Source organism: Nannobrachium achirus (genome assembly GCF_963921795.1).
Source record: "Nannobrachium achirus genome assembly, chromosome: 2".
Lineage (NCBI taxonomy): Eukaryota > Metazoa > Chordata > Actinopteri > Myctophiformes > Myctophidae > Nannobrachium > Nannobrachium achirus.
Window position 1 is genome coordinate 56,433,063 of NC_137811.1, and position 19,574 is coordinate 56,452,636.

The window sequence follows — 19,574 nt, forward strand, 5'->3', positions numbered from 1 at the left end:
CAAAATAGTCATACCACGAAATAGGTGCAAAGGCTGACAATAATAATAATGAAATGTGCAAATACCACGAGCAAGCGAGTGTGTATGCGCGCGTGTGTGTACGTGCGTGTGAGAGACAATACATGAACACATGCATGTTAGATGCTGTTCCAACGGGCACTTACCAACTAAGTATCCACAAATTGCAGTGGCTTGAGAATGCAAATACTGTGTATATTGTGAAAGGACATGATTGATGATGATTTGGCAACTTATCCGCAATGTCATCTCATAAATATGCCATGTTATGCTCCATCCCTGTCAAAGATATACTGTAAATGTAGAATATTTAATCATCTACATTTGTATTGTACTTTATGATACTATTTTTTCATTTGTATTACCTTGACACAAGTTAAATCTAATGAGTTCCATATGCCCCCATCTACAGTATCTATTCACTCTTTAATCAGAGGGAGTAATTGTAATTGTTTATCTAAAGGCTAATTTATACTTCATTGCACAACAGGAAAATACATTATTTTCGTCATGCAACACAGTAGTATGACAAAGTATAAATGAAGCCTAACTCCCTTATTGTGTTACTCCACAGGTGAACAAGACGAGTTTGTCTGCAAGTCCTACATCAGTCAGATCAAGGACCTGCGTCTGCGCATCGAGGGCTGTGAGGGCCAAACTGTGGCACGCATTCGGCAACCTGTGACACAGGAGCCTCTGAAACATTATGCTCAAAAGACCACAGAACAGAAGGTACTATGCTCACTCAAAATATCTTGCTTACCATTTACAAATCACACACAGTAGTAGATAAAACCAGCGGATTTCTAAGGAAGTGGAAACAACAAAATACATTATTCTGGTCTGCCGACAGGCACCGCACACACAGGAAGACAATGCTCTTCACAGAGCGGCGTGGAAATATAAGACGGCCTAATAGGTGGACATTTGACACTAATTTTCTCACTAATTTTCTTCCTGGTTAGAATAAATGGTTTGAGAATGTAGAAAAAAAGAGAAGAAAAGAAAAAGAAAGAAGGCAAGGCTCTAGGACAGAGAGGAGCAATGACTTAGTGGAAAATGTTCTAGGCGGAGCCGAGTTAGATAGAAAGAAAGAGAGAGGGAGGAGGGATAGGTTTCGCCCAACTGTGTGCCTGGCAGAAAACGCTCTGGAGAGGGAAGTGGACATGGAACCGGAGAACATCGCTGTGCCTCCGACCGTTCTGTTTAGGCTTTGAATTTGTATGCAGCTCAATGGAGGAGGCAGAAGATGGCAACCTTTCAGGCCCGCTGACCACATTACTAGTGCAGTTTCTGTGGTCCGTACTGGCCCTGAGTCTATTGGCACTTATTCAGCACCTGTGGCCTGTGCAGCTGGCACAGAACCCCACACAGGTTGACGCGGATGTGATTATACTTTTTCTTCCCTCCTCATTGTTGTTTCTCTTCTTTCGACAAGTGTGATGTTTTTTTTCCCTTTTTGCCAGTTTCTCTGTGACTGTGTCCTGTTTTAGTTAACCCCCTAATTTCTTCTTTCATTCCACAGAAAGTGCAAACAGAGCTGGAAGGCATCAAGCAAGACCTTAACAAGGTGGCTGTGAAGACAGAGGAGGTGTTGGCCTCCTCTCCGCAGTCTGCGTCGGCCCCAGTCCTGCGCTCGGAGCTTGATCTCACTGTGCAGAAGATGGATCACACCTACATGCTGTCCTCCGTATATCTGGAGAAGTGAGTCATGATTCCCCATGAACCCCACTTGCCAATTACATTTGTTTTACCTTATTAAATTGGTGGCTATTTTATTACTTCATACTCGAAGTAGGGGTTTTCCACCCCATCCCCAAGTATGAAGTTAGAACAAAATGGCCACTGTGTGAATATGGTATATGACCAGAGAAAATCGTAACTTTCCCATGCTGCTTTTCCTTTTGCTCCGGTACTTTTCCTTGCTTCAGGCTGAAAACTATAGAAGTGGTGGTTCGGAACACGCAGGGTGCCGAGGGAGTTCTCAAGAAGTACGAGGATAGCCTGCGCGAGGTGCACACCGTTCCCAATGACGTCAAGGAGGTTGAGACTTACCGCACCCAGCTGAAGGTCAGTATCATTAGGCATTGCCTCTGCGTTGTATAAACCTTTTAGCAGAACAAACAGGCCTCTGTCCTAGAGTCTTACACTTTGGGCAGGAGAGAGCTTTTTTCCGTTCGGCAGCGTGGTTTGACAGTTTGACAAGTTTTAGAGTGCACAGTAGTTTGTTGTGAGTTTTACTGTGTCAAATTAGGGTGGAAGCTGTTGATTAGCATTATAGCCCTGTTCTACTGTATGTAGGCTATCTGTTGCATTGATTGTCAATGAAAACTACTAGTTTCACCTACATTATATTGAAGATGTGTAAAATGCATGGAATCAGGACATTCTCCTTGCTTTTTGCTAAACCCATAGAAAATGCGAACTGAAGCCGAAGGCCAGCAGCCAGTATTCGATGCCCTGGAGGGAGAACTGAAGAAGGCTTCTGCAGTCAATGAAAAGATGTCCCGCGTGCACAGCGAGCGTGACGTTGACCTGGAGCATTACCGCCAGCACCTGTCCGGGCTTCAAGACCGCTGGAAGGTCGTGTTCACCCAGATCGACCTACGCCTGAGGGAGCTTGAACAGCTGGGCCGCCAGTTGGGCTACTACCGGCAGAGCTATGACTGGCTGATCACCTGGATTGCAGATGCCAAGCAGAGGCAAGAGAAGATCCAGGCTGTACCCATCACTGACAGCAAAACTCTGAAGGAGCAACTGGCCCAGGAGAAGGTACATTGTTTGCCCAGTAATGAAAGTTGGGTAGTTTATCCAGGTTTTCATGTCATAGCAAATTGGTTTCACCATTGGTAATTCATTAAAATAGTGAGATGACCCCATAAACCCACACATTTTTTGTTATTTTTTTTGTTATTCCAAACAGAAACTTCTGGAGGAGATAGAGAAGAACAAGGAAAAGGTTGATGAGTGTCAACAATATGCCAAGGCTTACATTGACACGATCAAGGTACAGTAAGCAATGCATCTACCCTGCATTTTATTGTGACTATTGTACAGCATCATATTAAGGAAACATAACTATGATTCTAACCCTTTAATTGTTTTGACAGGATTATGAACTCCAGTTGGTGGCCTACAGAGCTCAAATGGAACCACTTTCTGCCCCACTTAAGAAGACCAAGATGGATTCTGCATCTGATAACATCATTCAGGAGGTTGGTTTCAAACTACTGTGAAAAGACTGATTACCTAGAACCTTGATTAGGGGCATTACAAAAGTGTGGCAGCTTAAAATAATTACATTTTATTTACTTTATTGTCTTTTTCCCCTGTCTATCAGTATGTGACTCTGAGGACCCGCTACAGCGAGCTGATGACTCTGACCAGTCAGTACATTAAGTTCATCACAGATTCGCAGCGCCGCCTGGAGGACGAGGAGGTGCGTGACATCTCACTGGGGTTCAGAACCAGTCTGAGGTCTAACTTTAACCCAACCAAACAACCAATTAATCAACCAAATAACCAACCAACCGACCGACCGTCCAACAACCAATCAACCAACCAATCAACCGACCTTCCAACCGCACGCATGCATACACACACACACACACACACACACATGCACGCACATTATGTTCACTCTTCAACATGGACATACACCCCTCCACAGAGTCCACACACAATTAATGTACTGGTGACGATTTGTTCCTTTGCATTTACATACAAGCATGAAACATTGGCATACTGTAGCTAAGCTGTAGTATTTCCCATAGCCATGTCAATATTTTAATAAGATGGCAGTATTTTAGGGATCTTAATTTCAAACAACCCGTTATGGTGGATGCATGATGTTTGGAGCATTGGAGTGCAGTGAAATTGCAGTGAATGCATTAGTGAAATGTGCTGAGAATAATGCAGACCGAGACTAAGGTTGAAGAGCATCCCCAATATCATTTTAAAACCATCATCTTTTCATAAAAATATGTTTAAATTGGCCAATGCATCTTCATTGATTTGATGTGAAGTGATGTGCCGTTGTAGATTTGCCATAGGGGGCCTTTCTTTCACTGTTGTGTTTTCCCTTTTCTTTTCTCATTGATCACTTTGTCTTATATGTATTTCAAAGTTCTCACTATGCTTCAGGCTGTTTTCCATGGTCTTCAAATGTCCTTTTTCTAATTAACTCGAGTTCAAAGTCTTGATTTCTTTTCTAACCCTAATGTTTTATTTTCCTTTGCTTCTCTTAACTGCTTGCCAGTGCTTTGTCATGATGAATGCTTAACTTGTTTGGGCGTTAAAGAGGAAAATTATACACAGTGCGTCAGGTATCTATATCCTTCATTCTGTCTCTCATCCTCACCCATCTCTCTCGAACTATACTGCATTTACGTATTAGCCTGATCTGCTACCACTTCTTTCTTATACTGTTTGTTACTGCAGCAACTTCAACTTCTCTTTGCTATTATACACTTTGACCTTGGCGTCTACAAGCACACAATGCATCACATTGTGATGTGTTGTGAGCTTGCAGATTGGCTACTTTAGCTATTTGTCATACTGTATAACAAAATATATAGGGTTTAAGCGGTTTTAACAAATCCTGCCTTCTTTTACTATTTCTATTGCTCATGGGCACTATCAATCTTGTTAAACTACTGAATAGTGGTCTCTTAACTTAATGCTTGACTGTCCTTTTGACCTTGCCTTTCCTTTTTACATCATTTTCTTGACAAGTGACATAAAGAACCCCCTATGAATTGAAAGAGATCAGAAGAAGTTGCTGAGGATGTAAATGGCTACTTTAACCAAGAATTCCTACTCCAATGTACCAATGATGTTGTATGTAGTGTAGTTTTATCATTGATATTTAGAGTAGTTTTTTTTTGTTTGATCATAAAATGGGCTGAGTGAGGTGCTACACAGTCAAGTGGAAATTTGAGCATTGCTCATACCACTATGGCAGTCTAAACCAAATGAGCTCATGTAGAAGGAAAGAGTTTTGCTGATATAATATTGCAGTTTACTTGTCGCACAAATTTGAGATTAACAGCTACAGTTGCATGCCATATGATTTCCTTGCTGTATTGTGAAGTGATCTTTTGTTTCCATACATTAATTGATACATCCCCATCATCCATTTGTCTTGTGTTGTCTTGCCTTGAATAATTACTTTTAACTGCATCGTGAATTTAACATCTTAATGAACATGTGACTAAACGTTTGACTTGATCTTTTAGCTAACTTTTAACCTTAACATAGAGTGGGTAATACAATACATTAAACTGCTCATATCAGTGTGTTTATACTGTGATTACCAAAGTAATTATGGTGATAATACACACTCATTTGAGTCGGTTAATGTGAAGTGTTACCTTAAATTTAACCTTTCATGTTTAATTACAATTCTTCCTTTACCATTTGCTTCCACTAATACAGAAAGCTGCAGAGAAACTCAAAGCGGAAGAGAGGAAAAAAATCGCTGAAATGCAGGCCGAGTTAGACAAACAGAAGCAGTTAGCTCAAGGTCATGCAAAGGCCATTGCCAAGGCAGAGCAAGAGGCTCATGAGCTGAAGCTCAAAATGCAGGAGGAAGTCAGCAGGAGAGAAATTGTGGCTGTAGATGCAGAAAAGCAAAAGCACAACATCCAGCAGGAGCTTAATGAGCTCAAAAACCTCTCAGAGCAACAGATCAAGGACAAAAGCCAACAGGTTGAAGAGGCGCTGAAGAGCAGGGTCAAGATTGAGGAGGAAATCTATCTCATCAGAATGCAACTTGAGACAACGGTGAAACAGAAATCCACAGCGGAGAACGAGCTACAACAGCTCCGCAGAAAAGCAGACGAAGCTGAGAAACTCAGAAAGGCAGCGCAAGAGGAGGCAGAGAAGCTACGCAAACAAGTCAACGAGGAGACACAGAAGAAGCGCAAAGCAGAGGAGGAACTCAAACGCAAATCGGAAGCAGAGCAGGAAGCTGCAAGGCAAAAGCAAAAAGCCCTGGAAGACCTTAATCAACTCAAGATGCAGGCAGAGGAGGCAGAAAGGCAAATGAAGCAGGCAGAGGTAGAGAAGATGAGACAAATCAACCTGGCCCAGGACGCAGCCCAGAAGAGTGCCGCTGTTGAGCTGCAGAGCAAACGCTTGTCCTACATGGAAAAGACCTCAAAGTTGGAGGAATCTCTTAAACAAGAGCATGGCACTGTCCTGCACCTACAGCAGGAGGCCACACGGCTCAAGCAACAGCAGGAGGATGCAGAGAAGGCCAGGGAGGAGGCTGAAAAAGAACTTGAAAAATGGAGACAAAAGGCCAATGAGGCTCTCCGCCTGAGGCTCCAGGCTGAGGAAGAAGCCCACAAAAAGAGCGTTGCCCAAGAGGAAGCTGAGAAACAAAAAGATGAGGCTGAGCGTGCAGCCAAAAAGAGAGCCAAAGCTGAAGAGTCTGCACTGAAGCAGAAGGAGATGGCTGAGAAAGAACTGGAGAGGCAGAGGAAGATAGCTGAGGGCACAGCTCAGCAAAAGCTCTCTGCAGAACAAGAACTAATACGCCTCAGGGCAGACTTTGACCATGCAGAACAGCAGAGATCTCTACTTGATAGTGAACTTTACAGACTGAAAAACGAAGTCAGCGCAGCACAACAAGACAGAAAACAGCTGGAGGATGAACTGATCAAAGTGAGAAGTGAAATGGACATGCTCCTTCAAATGAAGGCCAAGGCAGAAAAGGAGAGCATGTCCAACACAGAAAAAAGCAAACAACTCCTGGAGACCGAAGCGGCTAAAATGAGGGACCTGGCAGAAGAGGCCGCCAAACTTCGATCCATTTGTGAGGAAGCCAAGCGTCAGAGGCAGGTTGCCGAGGAAGAGGCTGCTCGTCAGAGAGCAGAGGCAGAAAGGATCCTCAAGGAGAAACTTGCTGCCATCAATGAAGCCACTCGTATGAAAACAAAGGCCGAAATCGCCCTGAAGGAGAAGGAGGCTGAAAATGAGAGGCTCAGACGGCAAGCTGAGGAAGAGGCTTACCAGAGGAAGAATCTGGAAGATCAGGCCACCCAGCATAAACAAGACATTGAGGAGAAGATAGTCCTGCTCAAGAAGTCTTCTGAGGCTGAGATGGGAAGACAGAAAGCTATCGTGGATGACACTCTCAAACAGAGACGTATTGTTGAAGAGGAAATCCGAATTCTCAAGCTCAACTTTGAAAAGGCCTCATCTGGGAAGCTTGATCTAGAGCTAGAGCTGAACAAACTGAAAAACATTGCAGACGAAACTCAACAAAGTCGACTCCGAGCTGAGGAGGAGGCAGAAAAATTGAGGAAACTTGCACTGGAGGAGGAGAAGAGGAGGAGGGAAGCAGAAGAAAAGGTGAAGAAGATCACTGCTGCAGAGGAAGAAGCAGCCAGGCAACAGAAGGCGGCACAAGAGGAGGTTGCACGTCTCAAAAAGAAAGCAGAAGAAGCCAGAAAGCAGAAAGAAGAGGCAGACAAAGAAGCAGAGATGCATATTGTCGCAGCTCAACAAGCAGCCCAGAAATGCAGTGCAGCTGAACAGCAAGTGCAAAGTGTTCTTGTCCAGCGGAAAGAAGACAACCTTATACAGCAGAAGCTTAAGGCAGAGTATGAGAAAGCCAAGAAGCATGCTAAAGAGGCAGAATTTGCTAGGGAAAAGGCAGAGAGGGAGGCAGCTCTTTTCCGTCAACAAGCAGAGGATGCGGAACGGCAGAAACAGGCTGCTGAACAAGAAGCTGCAAATCAAGCCAAAGCTCAGGAGGATGCTGAGAGGTTGAGGAAGGAGGCAGAGTTTGAAGCCGCTAAAAGAGCACAGGCAGAATCTTCTGCACTCAAACAGAAGCAGCTGGCCGATGCTGAAATGGCCAAGCACAAGAAACTGGCAGAGCAAACACTGAAACAGAAATTCCAAGTAGAGCAAGAGCTTACAAAGGTAAAACTTCAGCTTGATGAAACTGATACGCAGAAATCAATCCTTGACGAAGAGTTGCAACGCTTGAAGGATGAGGTTGGCGATGCTGTCAAACAAAAGGCCCAGGTGGAGGAGGAGCTGTACAAAGTCAAGGTCCATATGGAGGAGCTGCTCAAACTGAAACTCAAAATTGAAGAAGAAAACAAGCGCCTCATTCAGAAAGACAAAGATAACACACAGAAATGCCTTGAAGAAGAGGCTGAGAATATGAAAAAGCTGGCAGAGGAAGCTGCCCGGCTCAGCATAGAGGCCCATGAAGCTGCACACTTGAGACAGCTTGCTGAAGCTGACCTCAATCAGCAAAGAGCACTCGCAGAAAAGATGCTTAAGGAAAAAATGCAAGCCATACAAGAGGCATCTAAATTGAGAGCTGAGGCGGAAATGCTACAAAGGCAAAAAGACTTGGCCCAAGAGCAGGCCCAAAAGCTGCTTGAAGATAAACAATTAATGCAACAGCGTCTTGATGAAGAGACGGAGGGCTACCAGAAGTCACTTGAGGCAGAGAGGAAGAGACAGCTGGAGATTAGAGCGGAAGCAGAGAAGCTCAAACTTCAAGTGTCTCAACTCAGTGATGCCCAAACCAAAGCTCAAGAGGAGGCTAGGAAATTCAAGGAGCAAGCAGATGCAGTTGCTGCCCGTCTCCATGAGACAGAACTAGCCACCAAAGAGAGAGTGACTGTTGTAGAAAAACTGGAAATCCAAAGACTAAGCAGCGGCAAAGAGGCAGATGAATTGCGCAAAGCTATCGCAGACCTAGAACGCGAGAAGGCTAGACTGAAAAAGGAGGCTGAAGACCTTCAAAATAATTCTAAAGAGGTATTGTGTCAAAATGGCATAACAGTGCAGCTTATGTCATTGTTAACCGTCTATCTGAAAACCCTAACCCAAATTTCCTTTAAATATCCTTTATTCTATTTATCAAACCTACTAATCATGAAATCACATCCTTTTGATTGTTTTGTTCAATTTCTTTGATTTCATCATTACTTTAATTTTTTACAATGCACTATGTTCATGCTGATTATATCCTGGAATGTTGGAACGCTTTTATATTTTCCAGCTTCATGTTTTGTTTTCTTTTTCTTTCCAAAAAAATATATATTATTGCGTTCCTTAAATCATATCAGATTCAACCAAAATTAAAGCTGTATTTAAAAAATATATAATAACTTATTAACTAACTTTTCAGGAAATGAAAAAAACAAAACAAAAAAAACAACAACTACAAAAACATGTTTATAGATACTTGAATGTGTCCTTATAATCATCCATTTACCCAAATGCATCTCAAGTGGAGGTTTTTAACTATTAATGTGGAGATAGCCAGGGTTTAAAAAGAAAGATTTAAACATCGAGATAGCTGCTTTCTGCCCGACAGCGATGGTATACTACAAATAGGTTAAAGCTATACTGTACCATCCAGGACTTATTCTAATAAATAAAACATAATTTTGTATGGCCACTGCTCTACCAATATGTATGGTAGAGTGGTGGTTCTCAACATTTGGTCCATATATCTGTTACGTCTATACATATAGTATCTACAGTATGTAGGTCCAGGGACCTACATAGATATGTATACATAAAATAAGTATATGGACCAAATGAGAGATTATATCAGACCAAATCACCAATCATCAATATTGAGCAATGCATGGCCTATTTCTCACCAAAGATTTTAACAGAAACTGTTTTACCGTACAGGTGAAATAGTGATCATCTGCAGACAAGCTTCCATTGTTCTATTAGCATTTGTCTTAGCTGTGGAGTGATAGAAAACGGTACAAAGGCAGACTTCGTACCCATGTTAGATGGTTATTATACCACACCCACTGTATTAACCAATCAGATTTATTGATTTGACCAAACCGTTTTATAATTGTCACCATGCTGTAACGTTATAATTGTCACCATGCTGTAACGTCCCATATGTCCAACCATTTCCTTGTTCCCAAAACAATGCTATATCAAAAAAAATAACATCAACCCAGAGCTGCCCTGCGCGACCTATCTGCTTTGGTTGCTGTTATAACAACGTAACAACGTTATGACGTTGCTTAAGTTCAAGAAACAACAGAAGACACAACAAAAATACAAGTACATGAATGAAAAAGGTGGCCATATCTCAACTCGCCATTTCTTCCATAAAATAATACCGCTATTGTTTTGTTTTTCATTATGATTATCGCTCACACTCGTAGATAACAATCTACTCTTGCACTCTCTTATGACGTCATTGGATGGGGTGGCTTTTTGGACAGTTAGATATGCGACTTGGGTGTTTAGATCAGGTTAGAGTGTTCACTGTTCTGACTGAGAAATCTTTAGAAATCAGATTTTAATCGCATTTGAAACCACCTCTGAATGTGGCTAAAGTATGACTTACAAGAATTGTAATTCCTTGTGACTTCTTTTTCTGTTCAGACTTCATAAAACAAATTGGATTCCAATCTGGATCAGTGTTGGGCAATATTACTCATATTAGGATGAGAATAATGTTACTTATTACACATTACTTACTCCTTAAAGGTAGGGTATTATTTCCTTTAGGAAAGATATACATGCTGTATATTCTGATAATACTCATTAATATAGATTGTTTGTTCAGTAACAGGAGTCTGAATATCTTTTCTGCTCTTTATTAAATAGGAAATGCATTTTCAGGTCCAATGTTATCCAATCAGGATAGAGAACTCAGTCAGGATACAGATTAAACAAGTGAAAAAAGTGATGACAAAGAAATTAGCAGACGAAATTGGAACAGGAACACTATAAAAATTAAGCTGATAAATGCCTACTCTCTCCTGATTGGCTGACATTTTGTCCTACCTGAAACATTATTTTCTGTTTATTAAAGACTGTAGTGACAGGAAGACCCCTGTTACAGAACAAACACTCTATAGCAATTAGTATCAGAATATAATGCTTTAACCTTTTAACAAAAGCCTTTTTGTTTTAACCAAAAAATATCACTTCACACTACCTTTAAAAAAAGTATTAATATTATATCACTTACTTTACTTGGAATCAAGAGTTATATATTACATTACATATTACATATTATTTTTGCCCATTCTCCCTCCCACCAAAAGAGAGGGAGAGAGAGAAGTTCAACAACACAATCTGTTTAGCCAGCTCCTTTTAGAACTGAATCCAAATGTTTGGAATAATAATAATAAGAGTCACCAATCAGCCAAAAAGGTTATAAAATAAAGCAGCAACCTCTCTTGACCTTTTAAACAATAATGTTTTCAAAAGGCAGCTAACAAGTAATATGTACTATTTTTTTTTACATAGTATGTATACTATTACTGTTTTTTGTCAAGTAATACCAAGTAAATAATTATATTACAGTAATATATTAAAAGTAACTAATTACTGGCTAAAGGGTCATTACCTTCGGGCAAGATAAAGCTAACAAATATCTTTCTCAATTGTAGTGGATGGTAGCGCCCAGTATGGACACTACCATCCACTTCAAATGAAAAAGCTTTTTTTTTATCTTTATCTTGCCCGGTGGGAATGACCCTTAACCCTGATTTGGATATGGTAAAAGTTCTCAAATGTTCTCATCTCGCAGACATAATTTTAGAAAAAAAAATGCTAACACTTGATATTAAGGTCACCTTTATAATGCATTATAAGCTCATTTATAAGGCATTATAATGCTCTAATCCTTTCTTTAACATAAAAGTAATCCCTACCAAGTGACAATAAACACAATCACGAAACAAATCTTACATTGGAATACAATGGTTCCATAAACTTTTAGTAATCTATAATATAATAAATGTAATAATCACAGGTCTGACATTATAGTAAAATAAATATTATGCATAAGCACAGTGCATTGTACAAATTACACCTTATTAGAAATTAAATCAAGCCAAATGTGTGAAGAATATGCCATACATAAAAATACTTTTTTAACTTTTTATTTTGTCTTCTTTCGTCCATCAGATGGCTGATGCTCAGCAGAAACAAATGGAGCAAGAGAAGACGTTGCTCCAGCAGACATTCCTGACTGAGAAGGAGATGCTGCTGAAGAAGGAGAAGCTCATAGAGGATGAGAAAAAGAAGCTGGAGAAAGAGTTTGAAGAGGAGGTCAAAAAGGCCCAAGTCCTCAAAGACGAACAAGAGCGCCAGAGAAAGCAAATGGAGGAGGAGAAGAAGAAACTCCAGGACACCATGAACGCTGCCCTCAGTAAGCAGAAAGAGGCTGAGCAGGAGATGCTGAACAAACAAAAAGAGATGCAGGAGCTGGAAAGGCAGAGGCTAGAGCAGGAAAAGATCCTGGCAGAAGAGAACCAGAAACTGCGGGACCAACTGCAGCAGCTTGAGGAGGCTCGGAAAGCAGCTGCCAAAGTCCCTGTGAACGAAGTAGTCCTTGAGACCACAGTGTCGACGACAGGGAGTGTTTTCAATGGCCAAAATGGTGATGAAGTGGACAGCGTGGGTAAAATTGATCCATTGGCTTTTGATGGCATACGTGATAAGGTTCCTGCAAGCAGACTCCGTGATCTTGGTCATTTGAGCAAAAAGGACTTTGATAAACTGAAGAAAGGCAAAACGACTGTGCAAGAGCTAGGTGAGGGTGAAAAACTGAGAACCATTCTAAAAGGAAAGAACTGCATTGCTGGTCTGTTGACACCATCTAATCAGAAAATATCAATCTATCAAGCATCGAAAGAGAAGAAGATCACTCCAGGTACAGCCATGATCCTCCTGGAAGCCCAGGCAGCCACAGGATACATGATTGACCCCATAAAGAACAAGAAATTCACTGTGAGCGAGGCTGTCAAGGAGGGCCTGATTGGCCCTGAACTTCACAATAAAATGCTTTCTGCTGAGAGGGCTGTTTTAGGCTACAAAGACCCATACACCGATGGGAGAATCTCTATCTTTGAGGCTATGAAGAAGGGTCTGATTGAACATGATCAAGTCATTAGAGTCCTCGAGGCTCAGATAGCTACTGGCGGCATCATTGACCCTATTAATAGCCACCGTGTTTCAGTTGAAACAGCTTGCAAACAGGGACAATATGACACAGAGATGAACAAAATTCTGGAGGATCCCTCAGACGACACAAAGGGATTCTTTGACCCCAGCACACAGGAACCATTGACATATGCTCAGCTGATGGAGAGGTGTATCACTGATCCTGACACCGGTCTGCTTATCCTGCCAATCACAGATAAGGCTGCCCATTGCTCTAGGATTTACACAGAGGAGGAGACCAGGGAAGTCTTCAACAAAACAACTGTGTCTATACCATTTGGAAGATTCAAGGGCAAAACTGTTACTATCTGGGAAATCATTAATTCTGAGTACTTCAGTGAGGACCAGAGAAAGGACCTTCTCCGCCAGTATAAGACAGGCAAAATCACAATAGAAAAAATCATCAAGATTGTGATCACTGTAGCAGAGGAGAAAGAGAAGAAGAACGAACTTGCCTTTGATGGTCTGAGAGCCCCTGTCCCTGCCACTGAGCTCCTGGAATCTAAGGTCATTGACAAAGATCTGTACAACAAGCTGCACAAGGGTAATACAACAGTGAAAGAGGTGTCCGAAATGGCGCCTGTCCACAAAGCACTGAAGGGTACGAACTGTATTGGAGGCGTGGTTATTGACTCAACAAAGGAGACAATGTCTTTCTATCAGGCGATAAAGAAGGACATGATGAGGGCAGGACCTGCTTTGCATATGCTGGAGGCCCAAGCTGGAACAGGATATGTGCTCGATCCTGTAAGAAATCAAAAGCACACTGTCGATGAAGCTGTTAAAGCAGGTGTTGTTGGCCCCGAGCTACACGAAAAACTCTTATCTGCAGAAAGAGCGGTAACAGGATACAAGGATCCATACACTGGAAAGACTGTATCTCTCTTTGAAGCCATGAAGAAAGATCTCATACCTAAAGAACAAGGAATCCGTCTGCTTGATGCCCAGCTGACCACAGGCGGCATCATCGATCCAGTGAAAAGCCACCGAGTACCACATGATGTTGCCTGTAAGAGAGGCTATTTTGACGATGAAACTAACCAGATTCTGCTCAACCCCACAAATGAAACAAAATGTTTCTTTGACCCCAACAAACAGGAGAATGTCACCTACTCAGAGCTATTCAAGAGATGTGTCACTGACAAGAACACTGGCCTCCAGCTTCTTCCCCTTTCTGATGAAGCCATCAGTACAAAAGAGGAGCAGACATACACAGAGGCACAGACCAAAGAGGCCATGCAGGCAACCATGGAGCTTCAGTCTGGACCATTTAAAGGACAGAAGATGACCATCTGGGAAATCATTAACTCTGATTATCTCACAGAGGAACAAAGGCTTGAACTTATCAGACAGTACAGGTCAGGCAAGGTGACAATTGAAAAGATCATAAAGATTGTCATCACGATTGTAGATGAGAAAGAGGCCAAGAAACAAGAGCAGTCCAGCTTCAAGGGTCTCAGGGCTCCTGTCCCAGCAAGCTCCTTATACGACTCAAAAATCATTGACAAATCAACCTTTGACCTATTGAAGCAAGGCAAAACTACACCTAAACAAGTCAGTGATAATCCCAATGTCAGAAAATATCTCCAGGGTTCTGACTGTATAGGTGGTATCTATTTGGACTCAACAAAGGAGAAAATCACCATCTATCAGGCTATGAAGAAGAAGCTTCTTAGACACAACACAGGGCTTTCTCTTCTTGAGGCCCAAGCTGCCACTGGCTTCATTGTAGATCCATTGAGAAACCAGTTTGTGTCGGTAGATGATGCTGTGAAATCAGGACTTGTTGGGCCTGAGCTACATGAAAAACTGCTCTCTGCTGAAAAAGCTGTCACTGGCTATAAAGACCCATTCACGGGTGAAAGAATCTCTCTCTTCCAAGCAATGCAAAAGGAGCTCATCTTGAAGGAGCATGCCATGCCACTGTTGGAAGCACAGATGGTCACAGGAGGAGTCATTGACCCTGTAAACAGTCATCGTGTCCCCATTGATGTTGCGTACCAAAAGAATATCTTGAACAAAGAAACTGCCAACACCCTCTCTGAACCTTGCGATGATACCAAAGCCTTCTCAGACCCCGAAACTGACGAGAATGTAACATACAAGCAGCTGAAAGACAAGTGCACAAAAGATCCAGAGACAGGCCTGGTTCTCCTCACGCTCTCTAAGCCTCAGTCTCCAACTGTTGTGGAGAAGACATACCTCTACACTGAGGAGCAGACTCAGAATGACCTGAGCACTACCCAGATTGATCTACCTTCAATTGAAGGTCTCATTGATAAGCCAATGAATCTTTGGGATGTCATGAACTCAAATCTACTCCCAGAGCGGGAGAGAGAGAGGCTCATGGCCGAATATCGCTCTGGTAATATCACTAAAGAACGCATGATCATCATAATTATCGAGATAATGGAGCAAAGAGAGATCATCAGAGGGGAGAGTGCGATGTCATGTGCCACAATCAGGCGGAGGATAACTATCGAAGAGCTGTACAATGCCCGCATCATTGACCTGGAGACATACAATCTTCTCAAACAAGGCAAGAGGAACATCCAGGACATAATGGAGATGACCAGTGTGAAGCAATATCTATATGGCACAGGATGTGTTGCTGGGGTCACGACTGACTCCATGTCTAGGATGAGCATCTACCAGGCAATGAAGAGAGGCTTCTTGAAGCCAGAAATTGCACTCGGCCTCCTTGAGGCACAAGCTGCCACAGGATTCATTGTTGATCCAGTGAAAAATGAAACTCTCACTGTTGATGAGGCTGTTCGTAAGGGTGTTGTTGGCCCAGAGATCCATGACAAACTTCTGTCAGCTGAGAGAGCAGTCACAGGATACAAAGATCCATACAGTGGAAAAACCATCTCTCTCTTCCAAGCAATGAAGAAAGATCTTGTACTCGAGGAGTATGCCCTAAAAATGTTGGAGGCCCAGTCTGCCACTGGGGGCATCATTGATCCTGAATTCCAATTCCACCTTCCAGCAGATGTTGCCACGCAGAGAGGGTACATCAACAAGGAAACCAATGAGAGGCTGAATGATGTCAAGGGATTCGTTGACCCTGTCACTGAAGAAAAGCTGTCATATTCTCAACTGCTCAAGAGGTGTAAATTGGATAGTGGGCTGCGTGTCCTGTCCCTGGGAGACAAGAGACTGATGTTCAAGGGTCTGAGGAAGCAAATCACAATTGAGGAGCTGCTCAGGTCACATATCATTGACGAGCTGACTGTCACTCAGTTGAATGAAGGCCTAATTTCAGTGGAGGAAGTTAGCACCAGACTATCACGATATCTTGAGGGCACAAGCTGTATTGCTGGTGTTTATGTAGAGAGCAGTAATGAGCGTCTGTCAATTTACCAAGCCATGAAGAAGAATATGATCAGGCCAGGCACTGCCTTTGAATTGCTTGAGGCCCAGGCAGCCACAGGATATGTCATCGACCCAATCAAAAACCTCAAACTGACTGTAGATGAGGCTGTCAGAATGGGCATTGTAGGTCCAGAATTCAAAGACAAGCTTCGCTCTGCTGAACGTGCAGTGACAGGATACAGAGATCCCTATTCAGGCAAGACAATCTCCCTGTTCCAAGCCATGAAAAAGGGTCTCATCTTGAAAGACCATGGCATCCGTCTCTTGGAGGCACAGATTGCCACCGGTGGAATCATTGACCCTGATGAAAGTCACCGTCTGCCAGTCGAGGTGGCCTTCGAACGTGGGCTCTTTGATGAAGAGATGAATGAGATTCTGACAGATCCATCAGATGATACCAAGGGCTTCTTTGATCCCAACACTGAGGAAAATCTAACTTACCTTGAGCTAATGGAAAGGTGCTTTACTGACCCAAACACTGGCCTGGTGCTTCTGCTTCTCAAGGAGAAGAAACGCGAAAGTAAAACCTCTTCCAAGTCCTCTGTGCGTAAACGCAGGGTAGTCATTGTAGACCCTGAAACAGGCAAAGAGATGACTGTGTATGAGGCCTACAGGAAAGGACTTATCGACCACCAGACCTACCTGGAGCTTGCTGAGCAAGAGTGTGAATGGGAAGAGGTCACCACCACCTCCTCTGATGGTACTGCAAAATCTATTATCATCGACAGAAGGTCAGGAAGACAGTATGATGTTCATGATGCCCTCACACGTGGTCTCATTGACCAGAAAGCTCTCGATACATATCGTTCTGGAAACTTGTCCATCACAGAATTTGCAGATATGCTCTCTGGAAACAGTGGGGGCTTCCGCTCTCGCTCATCCTCCTTTGGGTCGACCACTGGATCCACCTCCTCTTTCCCCATGAGCCCCATACCCTCCATTAAAGCACCAGCAGTCATCTGGAATGACCCAACAGATGTGACCGTCCCCATAGCTGGAATCTTGGACACAGACACTCTGGAGAAGGTGTCGATCACTGAGGCTATGCACAGAAACCTGGTAGACAACATAACCGGGCAAAGGTTACTGGAGGCCCAGGCCTGCACTGGTGGAATAATTGATCCCACAACTGGGGAGAGATTCACTGCCATTGAAGCAACTGAAAAGGGTCTTTTGGATAAGGTCATGGTTGATCGCATCAACCTGGCTCAGAAAGCATTCATTGGATTTGAGGACCCCAGAACCAAAACAAAGATGTCTGCCTCCCAGGCTTTAAAGAAAGGCTGGCTGTATTATGAGGCTGGGCAGCGCTTCCTTGAGGTTCAGTATCTCACTGGTGGGCTTATTGAGCCAGACATTGAGGGCAGAGTGACTTTAGATGAGTCCATCAGGAAAGGCTCCATTGATGCCCGCACTGCTCAGAAGCTGAGAGATGTCAGCGCTTACTCCAAATATCTAACATGTCCCAAAACCAAACTCAAAATCTCTTTCAAAGATGCCATGGACAGAAGCATGGTGGAGGAAGGATCTGCTCTGAGGCTGCTGGAGGCCTGCTCACAGTCCAGCAAAGGCCTCTATAGCCCCTACAACGCCAGCGGGCCAGGGTCTCTCAGTGGCTCCCGGAGCGGCTCCAGGACTGGATCGAGATCAGGCTCTCGGAGAGGCAGCATTGACGCTGGCTCTGGCTTCAGCATGAACTTTTCATCTTCCTCTTTCACGTCCAGCTCCACTGGCTACAGCCGCCGATTCTAACCAGGATTAGTTAACCCTGGCCCTTGAAGCACTAGCAGTTAAAAGGCCACCCCAATAAGAACATGGGGACTCATCAATTATGATGCTAATGCACACTAGAGTTGCATAATTCATAGGAGAAATAGTTTAGGTTAAAAATAGATACATTATTTATTCTGCTCTGCACGTGGTCACATTAAGAAATGGCTTGGTAGCTGAAAATTGCGTTTTTTCATATATAATAGATATCTAAACCCATGCCTTACATATCCAGCCTTAACTGCTAAGAACTGAGAGGAACAATCTGAAGTTTCTTTAATATTGAGCATCAAATCAATTTCTATTTTTGAAAGAAATATAGTTAATTTCTTTTTTGTTTTCCAAGTGACCACAACTGATTTTATAGTTTGCCTTTTATTCTTTTTAACAAAACTTGTATACTTATGCAGTCTGAAACTAATATATATATAGTATGTACTTTGAAAAGATATATTTTTCCAGTATTCCTTCTTTTCCTTTGAAACATAAGAGTATCCTCTATTTTTTTGTTATCCTTTTGATGATAGACAACACGATATGCCAACATAGATATACTGTAGACATATGTAGATGCCTTTAAATTTTGTGAATGTTTGTATAGAGGTTGGCCCGATTCTTTTTTTTAAGATTATCTGTAAACCAATTAGCCAACTCCTTGCCGAGCAGAATACAACTATAAGACAGGAAAATTACACTACCAAAATAAAACACTGGAAAAGAGTGCACCCATCACAATTACGTGGACTGTACCCCCATTCCCCCATTCACAGCTATTCTTACAGTGCACTCATGTCCCCATGCCAGTGGACTTTAACATCCCATCTGCTCATTATATAATTATACACTCCATTACTGGACAACCAATAGGCTCTATGCATATACGCCATTTTGTTCTACTTCTGGGTCTCTTTTGACTTCCTTCACAGGTGTTACTGATGATACTAATTAAGGCTCTGTTTGATTTATTGTACAGTGGTTCTTTAATTTCAAGGACCCCCATAACTCTGTACAAATGGAATCAAATGGACCCTTGCAGGTCCATTTGCTTCCATTTGTACACTCTCAGAGTTACACACCTGTATGGGGACATTTGGAATCCACTCAAGAACACTTTGAGACCCACTGGTGTAGCAGAGTGTTTCCAGTGAGCCAACCCAATAGCAGCACCCTGACTCTGTTTGAGCAGAATGGAACAGACCCTTTATTAGTATCATCGGTAACACCTGTGAAGGAAGTCGAAAGACACCCGGAAGAAGAACAAAATGGCGTATATGCATATAGCCTATTCAACCTGTGTTCCTGGTAAACTCAGTCCCAAGATGGTGTAAGGCTTGATCCTGCTGTCCCTGACCGGCAACTGTTGTTTTGGTTCTTGTAAGTTGCTATATCATTCTTTTCTTTTTTGTCTTTACTCATCTGTTATTTTATTACATTATTTT

The 19,574-nt window shown here is 42.6% G+C and overlaps 1 protein-coding gene across 2 annotated transcripts in view; it reads left to right on the forward strand.

Moving 5' to 3' along the window:
- Positions 1 to 18,117, forward strand: part of LOC308301280 (plectin-like) — a gene marked incomplete at its 3' end in the record, with an annotated part of 117,061 nt that extends 98,944 nt beyond the window's left edge. For both annotated transcript variants that reach the window (XM_080745205.1, XM_080745206.1), the window contains 9 exons: positions 593 to 750; positions 1,544 to 1,722; positions 1,950 to 2,088; positions 2,434 to 2,790; positions 2,942 to 3,025; positions 3,129 to 3,233; positions 3,359 to 3,457; positions 5,455 to 8,808; positions 11,953 to 18,117. In XM_080745205.1, coding sequence (XP_080601331.1) covers positions 593 to 750; positions 1,544 to 1,722; positions 1,950 to 2,088; positions 2,434 to 2,790; positions 2,942 to 3,025; positions 3,129 to 3,233; positions 3,359 to 3,457; positions 5,455 to 8,808; positions 11,953 to 18,117 — 10,640 coding nt within the window. The remainder of the gene's footprint in view (positions 1 to 592; positions 751 to 1,543; positions 1,723 to 1,949; positions 2,089 to 2,433; positions 2,791 to 2,941; positions 3,026 to 3,128; positions 3,234 to 3,358; positions 3,458 to 5,454; positions 8,809 to 11,952) is intronic.
- Positions 18,118 to 19,574: the final 1,457 nt, after the last annotated feature.